This window comes from Narcine bancroftii, chromosome 13, assembly GCF_036971445.1.
Source record: "Narcine bancroftii isolate sNarBan1 chromosome 13, sNarBan1.hap1, whole genome shotgun sequence".
Lineage (NCBI taxonomy): Eukaryota > Metazoa > Chordata > Chondrichthyes > Torpediniformes > Narcinidae > Narcine > Narcine bancroftii.
The window spans coordinates 37057584-37070118 of NC_091481.1; the positions used below are offsets into that span (position 1 = coordinate 37057584).

The window sequence follows — 12535 nt, forward strand, 5'->3', positions numbered from 1 at the left end:
ATGCCATTAATCATCGTCCACCGCTCCCCACGACCTTGGAGGGCACCATTGGTCAATACTCACCTTGCACGCTGCCTGCAGAGGACACCCACGACCACGACTCCCCTCCACAGCTGGAGAACGACGACTCGGACCCCGAGATGGTGCAAACAGCCACCATTCTGACCAGGAACATTCCCCATGATCTCGGGCGCTCAATGATGGATGTGCAAATCAACGGGCAGGTAACAAAGTGCCTGTTTGACAGTGGCAGCACTGAGAGTTTCATTCACCCGAGTATGGCCCACTCCCTTAAGCTGAAAATCCACCCCACCACCTCTATTGCCCTCACCGCCAAGGATCGGACAGTTGGTACCCTCGGGTGCTGCTCGGCCGATATAACTGTGGGGAAGGAGACATACATGGGGTTCAGGCTCCTGGTCATGCCCAAACTCTGCGCCCCAGTCCTCCTAGGCCTAGATTTCCAGTGCCACCTGCTGAGCACCACCCTTGCCTCGGGGGGCCCCCAACCTCCACTCATGCTACACAGTGTGCTGACCTACCAGCCCCGGCCAACCTGCAGCCTCTCCACACTGCACATCAAACCCCCCCTCCACTCTTCTCACACCTCACACCAGACGTAGGCGCTATTGCATCGCAGACAGAGATTTTATCAAGGCGGAGGTACGGCGGCTTCTGGCAGGAAGTGTTATAGAGCCCAGCAACAGCCCTTGGAGAGCCCAAGTCCTGGTGGTCAAATGCGGAAGTAAACCGAGGATGATCGTGGATTACAGCCAGACCATAAATCGGTACACCCAATTAGACACCTACCCACTGCTGAGGATAGCTGACATGGTCAATGAGATAGCCGGCTACCGGGTTTTCTCCAGGATTGACTTGAAGTCAGCCTATCACCAAATCCCCATCCACCTGCGCGACAAGCCCTACACTGCCTTCGAGGCGGATGGGCGCCTGTACCAGTTCCACCAAGTTCCCTTTTGGGTCACGAACGGGGTTTCCGTCTTCCAACAGGAAATGGACTGTATGGTAGATTGGCACAAGCTGAAGGCGACGTTCCCATACCTGGATAACATCACCATCTGCGGCCACAACCAGCAGGACCACGATGCCAACCTGGAGAAATTCCTCCAGACGGCCAAGGAGCTGAACCTCACACAACAAGGTTGTGTTCAGCACCACCCACCTCACCATCCTGGGATACATCGTGGCTCATGGGGTCATCGGCCCAGATCCAGAACAGATGCACCTATTAATGGAGCTACCCCTCCCCTCCATGCTAAAGGCACTCCACAGATGCCTTGGCTTATTCTCCTACTATTTGCAGTGGGTTTCCTGCTTCTCGGACAAGGTCCGCCCATTGGCCCAGGCTACAACATTTCCCCTCCCACCCGAGCCATAAGGAGCTTTCACGCGCATCAGGCAGGACATCGCAGACACCACAATACAGGCCATGGATGAGGACTCCCCTTTCCAGGTAGAGAGCGATGCCTCCGATGTAGCCCTTGCCGCTACTCTCAACCAAGGGAGGGGGGGGGCGCCCTGTCGCCTTCTTCGCCAGAACCCTCCACGGCTCCGAGCTAGGGCATTCCACTATTGAAAATTAGGCCCAGGTGATCGTGGGAGCAGTCTACCACTGGCGCCACTACCTGGCCGGCAGGAGATTCACTCTCCTCACCGACCAGAGGGCCGTGGCGTTCATGTTCAACAGCACTCACAAGAGCAAGATCAAGAAAGACAAAATCTTGCACTGGAGAGTTGAGCTGGCAACCTACAGCTGCAACCGCGGAAGTTTAACGACTCCCCTGATGCCCTCTCCCAGACCTGCACGTCGCTCCACAACAACAAACTGCAGGCACTCCCAAGTCCCTCTGCCACCCGGACGTCACCCGGTTGTACCATTTTATTAAGTCCCAGAACCTTCCTTACACCATCAGGGACATCAGGGCCATGACTGAGGCATGCTGGGTCTGCGTGGAGTGTAAACCTCATTTCTTCCACCCACCCCAGGCTCATGTCATAAAGGCCACTCGGCCCTTTGAGCGCTTCAGCATAGATTTCAAGGGGCCTCTGCCTTCCACGAACCGGTAGTGGACGAGTACTCCCGCTTCCCTTTCGCTATCCCTTGCCCGGACACCTCCACAGCCACCATCATCAGAGCCCTGGCACAGATCTTTACCACTTTTGGCTACCCCACATTTATCCACACCGATCGGGGGTCTAGTTTTATGAGTGAGGAACTGCGCCAATACCTGACTGCGAGGGGCATCGCGACTAGTCGCACGACTAGTTACAACCCAAGAAGCAATGCGCAAGTGGAACACGAAAACAGGGTGATCTGGAAGGCAGTCCTCCTGGCCCTCTAGACAAAAGGATGGTCTGTAGAATACTGCCAGAATGCCTGCCCAAGGCGCTCCATGCCATTAGGTCACTCCTGTGCACGGCTACCAACGAGACCCCTCATGAACGCCTGTTTTAATTCCCCAGAAAATCAGTGATTGGAATGTCCCTCCCAGCATGGCTCGCGTCCCCGGGACAGGTGCTCCTGTGTAAACACGTACGGGCAAGGCCAAACCCTTGGTCGAGCAGGTTTTCCTCCTACATGTGAACCACAACTACGCCTACGTTAGGTTCGGAAGTGGCAGGGAGGACACCGTCTCAACCAGGGACTTGGCACCAGCAGGAGCACCCACCATGGCACACACCCCCGACCCCCGGCAGCTTTAGGGCACCCAGGACCTCTTTGAGCACCAGAGGCCCACTTCATCCATAGAGGAAGAAACTGCCCCCCCACTCATCCGATACGACACACACACACCTCCATCCCAGCCCCTCTGGCCACCCCTCTGCGCTGTACTCTGCCAGTCACTCCGACCCCCGCTGCCAGCCAACCCCCCCACACCCCCTCCGACCAGTGACCAGGAGCCAGTCCTGCGACGGTCACAGAGACTCCGACGGCTGCCGGATCGTCTTAACCTGTAAATATTGTATATTGTGTGTGATTTTTCTTTTGTTACTGCACCCCCCCCCCCCACCAGGACAATTTTAAAGAAGGTGGGTGAATGTGGTGGTACACCACCGGCCTACTGCAGGGGACAACCTCCATACCTGCAGGAGAGTATGGAGGGACAGGACAACATCTGGCCAGCTCTCAATCAGCCGACCTGAATGGATCAAGTCCCACCCGATCGGATGTCAATCTCCCTCCGGGATATAAGCCTGAGCCGGCCCTCCGAAGACTCACTCGGAGTTTACAGCAACACATCCAGCCCTGCTCTGTGGATGTCTTTGCCATTAAAGCCTGTTGTCGAGTCTTTACCTTGTGTGTGTCTGATTCTGTCTAACAGCACACCACAAAAGTGCACAAGTCCTTAAATGAGTCCCTGATTGAGTTTGGTGGAGGGGGAGCAGCTGTTCCTGAACCTGGTGGTGCGAGTCTTTTGGCACCGATACCTCGCTCCTCATGGTAGCAGTGAGTACAGAGTGTGTGCTGGGTGGTGTGAATCCTTGATGATTGTTGCTGCTCTCCGACGGCAGTGCTCCCTGTAGGTGTTCTTGATGGCGGGAAGGGTTTTGCCTGTGGTGCCCTGGGCTGAGTCCACTATCTTTTGGGGGGCTTTACGCTGAGGGGTATTGCTGTTCTCATACCAGCTGGTCAGCACACTTTCCACCACACGTAATACATCTGTAGAAATTTGCCAGGGTTTCTGATGTCATACCAAACCTCTGCAAACTCCATGCTGAGGAGCTTTCTTCATGATCCCATTGATGTGTTATGTCCAGGAAAGATCCTCCGAGATAATGACTCCCAAGAACTTAAATGTGCTCACCCTCTCCACCTCTAATCCCCCAAAGATCACTGGATTGCATATGTCTGGCTTTCCCTTCCTGAAGTCAACAATCAACTCCTTACCGTTGGTGACAGAGAGTGCGAAGTTGTTGTTGCTTACCAGGACATAAGAAGAATTATTGTAAAAAGGGAAGAGATGAAAGAATCATCCAAGATCTCAAATACAATGTCGGCAGCGCCATAACTAACAGCTACTTTGTATAACATTTGGAAGTCCTGAACTTGTGGTCAGTGGCTCACTGCTGTTTTCCAAGTGGCTTTTTCATATCTCTCCTGTTTCTTGTTAACCAGAACGAGAAACAATTATCAAGATGGGCCCTGGTGTGGTCCAGTGTGGAGTGGCGGATTGGAATGTTTTTCAGATATGAGCAGGGGAAGGGATCTTGTCCCCATTCAGTTTAATGGGGCCTCTGTTAGTTAATCAGAGATTACATGTTTCACTTTTGTTTTCAGATTTTAAGTATTAAATGTTTGAATGTCTTTAACAGATTTTGAATTACAAAGAATTTTTGGATAGCAGCATCAGCTCTGGCAAAGCCAAGCGGAGATTCATGGAGTTGGAGCGCGCAGAAACAGACCATTTGGTTCACCACATCCATGGCCATTGACACTAATCCCACTGGCCTGCCTGCCTTAGGTCCAAACCCTTCTGGGCCTTGCTTATTCAATGCCTGTCTCAGCGCCTCTTGAAAGTAGCAATGGTATCAGATTCCATTACTTCTAGCAGCGTGTTCCAGATATCAATCATACTGTGTAAAAATAAACTTGCTGCTCAAATCTAGTATAGATTTAACTAGTATAGATAACTAGTATAGATAACTAGTATAGATAACCCCAACCACAGGAAAACATTGTATGTCTCGTTATAGAATAATGTCTCTCATAATAGGACTTCTACAGCACAGTACAGGCCCTTCAGCCCACAGCATTGTTCTAACCTAATAGCTTACTCTAATAACTGCCGAGAATTTTCTCTGTTCCATGTACCTATCTAATAGTCTCTTAAACGCTCCTATTGCACCTTCCTCCACCACCCACCACTCTCTGTGTGGAAAAACCTACCTCTTACATCCCCCCATACTTAGTCTCAAGCACCTTAAAATAATACCATTTAACAGCCTTATGAAAAAGCCTCTGACCCTCCACATGATCAATGACTTTCATCATCGAGTACAGCTCCATCAGGTCACCCCTCAATCTCCATCGCTCCAAGGAGAAAAGACCAAGTTCAGCCAACCTATCTCCAGAAGATGTGCTCTCCAGTCCAGGCAATATCTTTTTGAATTCCCTCTGTGCTCTCTCTATTACGTCCACCTCTTTCCTGTAATGAGGTGACCAGAACTAAACACAATATCCAAGTGTGGTCTCACCAAGGTTATCTTGCATTCACTTCATGGAAAATAGCCTGACCAATATCTCCCAATAACTAATGTCCTCTAGTCCGCTCAACATCGTGATGAATCTCCTCTCCTAGCCAACGCTGGGCCTCTGTTTAAAAATGGCAGTAGCCACACCAGGAAATTGTAGGCTGATGAAGATTAATTAATGAAGATTTTTAGGGATAATTTTATTTTAAAATTTAGACATACAGCATAGTAACAGACCATTTTGGCCCATGAGTCTGGGCCGCCAAATTTACATCCAATTAACCTACAGCCCCTGGTACATTTCAAACGGTGGGAGGAAACTAGAGCCCTGGGGAAAACCTTAAGTCACATGGGATCCATAGAGACTTGGTGGATTGGAATCAAAATTGGCTTGGCCATAGAAAGCAGAGGGTGTTATTCTGACTGTAAGTCTGTGATCATGGGTATTCCACAGGGATCAGTGGTGTAAATGTGGATGGGTTCATTGGCAAGTTTGCAGATGATACAGCAATTGGTAGAATTGACAATAGTAATTTACGGACTAGATTGAAAGGTGGCCAGAGAAATGACAGATGTTTAATCTAGACAAATGTGCAGTTAAGGATCTCGAGGGCTATGTCCATCGCTCCCTAAAGGTGGCACCATAGGCTGGTAGAGGTGCACAGCTCACTTGCCTTCAGTGCTGAGGATAGAAGTCGGGAGGTCATGTGCAACTGTGTAGAACTTTGGAGTATTGTGTGCAGTTCTGGTTCATCAGGATGTTGTCTGGGTCAGAGGATGTACACTATCAGGACAAACTTGGACTGTTTTCCCTGGAGCATTGGAGGCTGAGGGGGTGACCTAATCAAAGTTTATAAAATTAGATAAGGACTTTGTCTTAGAGCAGAGATCAGAGTCACATACCAGAGGGCATGGTTTTGAGATGAGGGGGTAAGATTTGAAGGGGATCAACACAGAGGGTGCTAGGTACCTGGACTTGATGCCGGGGGAGGAGATGGAAGAAGATACAGGAGTAAGATTTATGAGGCATTTTACATGGGCACATCAATAGGCAGGGGAACGAGGGCTGTGGACCATGTGCAGGGTACGATTGGCATCAAGGTCCTCACAGTGGTGCTGCTCCTTTCCTGTACTGTTCTCTGTTCCAAGTTCAACGTGCACTCTGGGGACTCTGGGCTGGCTGTCCACACTTTCTTCAGTCCCCTATTTTGGCAGGCGAGGCAATGTTAGGACCATTTTCCCCTCCATGTAACCCCATGGCCAGCAGAGAAGCTAGCTGAGACACTGACCGGGCCTTGCTTCAGGAATACAGTTGGCACCCAATTCTGAGACGTAATGAAATATACTCAGATGTAATCATGTGGCCCAGGTGACAATTAAATGAGCTCAAATTTGGACGAAAGTGACAGAAAAAGCTATTAACTTCAAAATCAAATACAACAGTAACAAAAAACATCAATGAGTGACTACAGGCAAGCTCACACAATCATTTTTATCAGAGTTTTAGTGGCGGCAGCAGTGCAACTACACTGACTCGCCAGGATCACTGCCAGTGCCCGCTGCTGTCCCACTGGATCACCCATTTCACTGATAATAATCACCACTGTCCCACTGGATCACCTGTTTCACTGTTACTGATCACCACTACCCCACTGGATCTCCCATTTCACTGTCAATGACCACCACTGACAACTGGATCTCGCACTTCACTGTTAATAACCACTACTGGCCCTTGGATCTCCCGTTTCACTGTCAGTGACCACCACTGTCCACTGGATCTCGCACTTCACTGTTAATAACCACTACTGATCCCATAACCACCCCCATGTCCACTGGCTCTTCTGTTTCACTGTCAGTGACTGTTACTACCCCACTGGATCTCTTGTTTCACTGTCAGTGACCACCACTGTCCACTGGATCTCGCACTTCACTGTTAATAACCACTACTGGCCCCTGGATCTCCCGTTTCACTTAATAACCACCCTATGTCCAGTGGCTCTTCTGTTTCACTGTCAGTGACTGTTACTGCCCCACTGGATCTCCCGTTTCACTGTCAGTGACCACCACTGTCCACTAGATCTCGAACTTCACTGTTAATGACCACTAATGACCCCTGGATCTCCCGTTTCACTGTTAATATCCACCCCTGTCCACTGGCTCTTCTGTTTCACAGTCAGTGACTGTTACTGTCCCACTGGATCTACCGTTTCACTGTCAGTGACCACCACTGTCCACTGGATCTCGCACTTCACTGTTAATAACCACTACTGGCCCCTGGATCTCCCGTTTCACTTAATAACCACCCCTGTTGGCTCTTCTGTTTCACTGTCAGTGACTGTTACTGCCCCACTGGATCTCCCATTTCACTGACAGTGACCACCACTGTCCACTGGATCTCGCACTTCACTGTTAATAACCACTACTGATCCCATAACCACCCCCATGTCCACTGGCTCTTCTGTTTCACTGTCAGTGACTGTTACTACCCCACTGGATCTCCCGTTTCACTGTCAGTGACCACCACTGTCCACTGGATCTCGCACTTCACTGTTAATAACCACTACTGGCCCCTGGATCTCCCGTTTCACTTAATAACCACCCCATGTCCAGTGGCTCTTCTGTTTCACTGTCAGTGACTGTTACTGCCCCACTGGATCTCCCGTTTCACTGACAGTGACCACCACTGTCCACTGGATCTCGCACTTCACTGTTAATAACCACTACTGGCCCCTGGATCTCCCGTTTCACTTAATAACCACCCCATGTCCAGTGGCTCTTCTGTTTCACTGTCAGTGACTGTTACTGCCCCACTGGATCTCCCGTTTCACTGTCAGTGACCACCACTGTCCACTGGATCTCGCACTTCACTGTTAATAACCACTACTGGCCCCTGGATCTCCCATTTCACTGTTAATAACCACCCTATGTCCACTGGCTCTTCTGTTTCACTGCCAGTGACTGATACTGTCCCACTGGATCCCCCACTTCACTGTCAGTGACCACCACTGTCCACTAGATCTCGAACTTCACTGTTAATGACCACTAATGACCCCTGGATCTCCCGTTTCACTGTTAATATCCACCCCTGTCCACTGGCTCTTCTGTTTCACAGTCAGTGACTGTTACTGTCCCACTGGATCTACCGTTTCACTGTCAGTGACCACCACTGTCCACTGGATCTCGCACTTCACTGTTAATAACCACTACTGGCCCCTGGATCTCCCATTTCACTGTTAATAACCACCCCTGTTGGCTCTTCTGTTTCACTGTCAGTGACCACTGCCAAAATGCCAGTCTCCATGAAAAACAAATTAATCTTTGGGAAATGTTGAATTTCTATCTTAAATCCCAAGACCTTTGCAGATTTCCTTTATCCTGAACTCTATCAGCAAATGAATGTCTATTAGTTCAGATGCCTCACTGTTTAACAATGAAAACCGCAATAAAATTTCCTAATTCAATAACGAACGCAAAAGTCAAAGATGAGAAAAGATGCTCCAATACCTGAATCTGAAGTCATGGAGCAGGTGATGACCCTTTAAAAAGTCTTCATAGCTTTTGGTTATTTGTTTTTTCAGATCCTTCTCAGTGTTACTGTACCCGTTAAAAATGTTGTCAGCAAAGAGCAGCTTTCCTCCAATATACATCTGTGGGCAACAAGCAGTGTTTAGCAGCCAGTCAGCTGGAATTAATCCATTCCTTCCCAGGGATTATCAGCTTTCAACATTACTGTGATTGAATGGGTCCTTAATTTCCAAATGTTTCCAAAGGAAGCTGGGAGAAAAGGTTGGAGCACATGTTGATGGCTCCATTATTTATCAGGACTCGGCGATGTGTAGATTCTAAGTTGTGGCTTTTAATTTGAAATGAAGAAGGATTTCCTTCTGTGTTAAAGGCAAGGAATGTGATTTGATTTTTAACGCAAGAGTGATTGAATTGGGGGTAAGTGTTTAAATATAAACAGGCGTCTCATTTCATTTAGGCTGCTCGAGCAACTGATCCCGCAGTTTCTGATCCATCCCATCCAACAATTTGCTTTTAAAAGTCAATGCTCAAAAAAAAACCTAATCTTTTACACTTGCAAATTATTTTTTTAAAATTCCAGTCTTGAATATTGAGTAGAATATACTTAAAGATTCAGAATCGACAAGTCTCTGGGGTAGAGATTTCCAAAGATTCTGGCTGGTGCAAAGGCGCCAACTCTCATGACGGGAGTAAACTCCAGAGGGTTGTTAACTTGGCCTATGACATCACAAGCACCAGACTTCACTCCATCGAGGACAACTACATGAGGTGATGTCTTAAAAAAAAGCAGCCTCTATCAAGGACCCCCCCCCCCCCCACCACCCTCACCACCCAGGCCATGCCCTCTTCACTCTGCTGCCATTGGGAAAAAGATACAGGAGCCAGAAGACAAGCACTCAGCGGCACAAGGACAGCTTCTTCCCCGCTGCCATCAGATTCCTGAATTAACAATGAACCACAGACACTGGCTCACTTTGACTTTTCATGCACTATTTTTATTTATTGTTATAAGGTGGTTTACATGAATGTTTGCCACAGAATAACAAATTTCGTCACTTGTTGATGACAATAAATTCTGATTCTGATTCACACCCATTGGAGAGAGGACATTCCTCCTCATTTCATTGGTTTCCCTTTATTTGAAACATTATTCCCTGATTCTGCACTCCCACATTGGCAAAACATAGTTTAATTTCCATTCTTCTAGATTCCATCTTTCCTCATGAATAAACTCCTCATCTCTGCAAATAATCTCTGGACATTACTCCAACATTCAGTAAAGCCTTGTTTACGACGTGTGAATCACACAGAAAGGTTTTACAAGTATTGAAATGCCTGTTGGGAAATTGCAGCCAACCCTTCCTGCCGTGATTCACTCCATAGCGGGTGTTCACTTCTTCCCTGCAACTCACAGGCACAGTGACATCATCAATGCAGCTCTGTTTTCTGACTTGCCAGCAAAGCGTTGAACCAGTGACCTTTAGTTTGCACTCCCAGTAAGTCAGCAAACCAACCACGATGAAACAATACCCAACAGTGCTAGAGGTTACACAGCACCCATGGAGACCAGTTGAAGTTTCGGGCCTGGAGAAAGGAAAGCATGGTTGACAGGCAGGGGAAAGAAAATGAAATCAAATACCTCCGTCCAGCAACGTTGGACCCGTTCCAGTTTACCTCTCATCCAAACTGCTCCACAGGTAGCCTTGACCCTCTATTCCGTCCTGACCCACCTAGAGAATGATGCCTCGCATGTCAGGCTGTTGTTCATTAACTTCAATTCAGCGTTCAACATGATCATACCTCAGAGCTGTCCTCACTGGGACTGCTTGTCCTACTGCTTGTCCTAATTCAGGAATTCTAGATTTCTTGGCCAAAGGTTTACATGAGGCCACTTCAATTCCACGCCCCATTCCCATGTCTATCCAAGGCCTCATGTACTATCCCACAAAGACCACCGTAAATTGGAAGAACCGCACTTGATTTTCTGTCTGGTCACTCTCCAACCGGACGGCATTGACATTAACATCTCCATTTTCTGCTAGACCACTCCCAGTTCTCCCTCCCTTTCCATTCCCCCTGTCTTCCTTTCCTCCAGCTCTCCACCCCCTTCCCTCTCCATTCACAGAGCCATCCCCCCTCCCCGTTTGCCAGTGTGCCTTATCCACTTCCTATTACTTCCTGTCTGTGGGACTGTGCTCCTCCACCCCCTCCCCCCCCCCCCCACCACTCCACCATTTTCTTCCAGGCAGCTGTGACATTTTGCTCAGATTTTGATGAAGGGCTGAAGCCTGGAACAATGATTACATATTTTATCTTTGCTGTATAAAGGCCACTGTTTGACCTGCTGAGTTTCTCCAGCATTGTGCTTTGACTCAACTCCAGTGCATTGCTTTGCAAACTCTTTTGATGAGAAGTTGAATTGCACCTATTTTTGTTATGCTACATCATGGATCCCTGTAATATAAACATCCATTGGGAACCCCACACGTTATTTTTAAATTTTAAATTTAGACATACAGCACAGTTATAGGGCCTTGCAAGCCCATGTTCCCGAAATACACCAAATCCACCTATAAACCCTGTATGGATTGGGAAGGTGGGAGGAAACCAGAGCACCCAGAGGAAACCCACACAGAGATGGCTAGAACTTACAAACTCCTTACAGACAGAGCGGGATTCTAACCCAGATCACGGGAGTTGCATAGCGCTACGCTGACTGTGCCAGAAATTGTGAAGTGGTCAGAAAGGTGTTGAAGCAACATTGGAGTGATTTATGGGAGCAGGTCCTTTGTACCATTCCAGTCATACAGTCATGGAGAGCAGGTACAAAAGCAGGGCCGGCACAATTCTTGTCGCAGTCATGGAATGGCAGTGCTGCCTGAGCACCAGTAGTGGCAGTGCTCCCGCTGGTGTGGACTGGGGAGAATGGGAAGCAGAGACACACTACTGCTCTGCAGGGTCCTACTGCTTGTCCTAATTCCAACGGCTCTGAACAGACTTTAAATGGCCTGTCAAAGGGGCTGACGGTGGGTTTTTTTAATATCCGCAACCATGGAGGTCTGTGCCCAAGATGGCCATACTGGGCAGCATACCATGAGGGGTTGCAGACTCCAGGGGAGGAGTGGGCTTGTGCACGGTGCCAGAAACTGGAGGACGTCACCTGTTGAGAAGAGGACACATCTGTCCCCGATCATTGGATATATACAAGGTTGAAAGAGATAAGTGTTTGAAAGATCCTATGCTCATGTGGACAAAGGTTTAATCAGCAGTTTTGGAAGGAAGCTGAATAGATCTTGCTGCAGACAAGCCTCAGAGACTCTAGCTGGCACTAGGTTTGTCTGAGGTTTGTCTCGGCTTGTCACGTCCTTGCTTATCAAAAATTTATCTGCCTGAAAAATATTCCAACTTCTTCCATCCACTCTTTCAAAGACCATCAGAGAGAGAAAAAAAATCACTTCCTCTTTCTTTAATGGATGAACTCTCATTTTTTAAACAGTGCTTTGATTTCCAGAGTCTCCCACAAGAGGAAGCATCCTCTCCACGCCTACCCTGATCTTACGCTCCGGCCAAATCCACTCTCACCGTTCCAACCCCCAGCCTGTCCCACATTTCCTCATTATGCAGTGACAGATCAGAGTTCCAGTCCCTCTGGTTCGATCCTGAGCTCTGGTGCTGGCTGTGTGACTGTGTGCTTTTCCTCCGGGTGCCAAAACCCTCCCACCTCCCAGATTTGTGTGGGTTAGTAGGTTAAACGGTCCTGTAAATTGCCCACAATGTGGATGTATGGTAGAATCTG

General features: G+C 48.6%; 1 protein-coding gene across 6 annotated transcripts in view; it reads right to left on the bottom strand.

The window, feature by feature from the left end:
• Positions 1-12535, bottom strand: part of LOC138748364 (uncharacterized) — a 169431-nt gene that overhangs the window by 11104 nt on the left and 145792 nt on the right. For 4 of the 6 annotated variants that reach the window (XM_069908422.1, XM_069908421.1, XM_069908419.1 and 1 more), the window contains exon 18: positions 8719-8861. In XM_069908422.1, coding sequence (XP_069764523.1) covers positions 8719-8861 — 143 coding nt within the window. Of the gene's footprint in view, positions 1-8718; positions 8862-12535 lie in introns of those variants that run through there. The other 2 variants (XR_011347978.1, XR_011347977.1) reach the window with 2 other exon arrangements.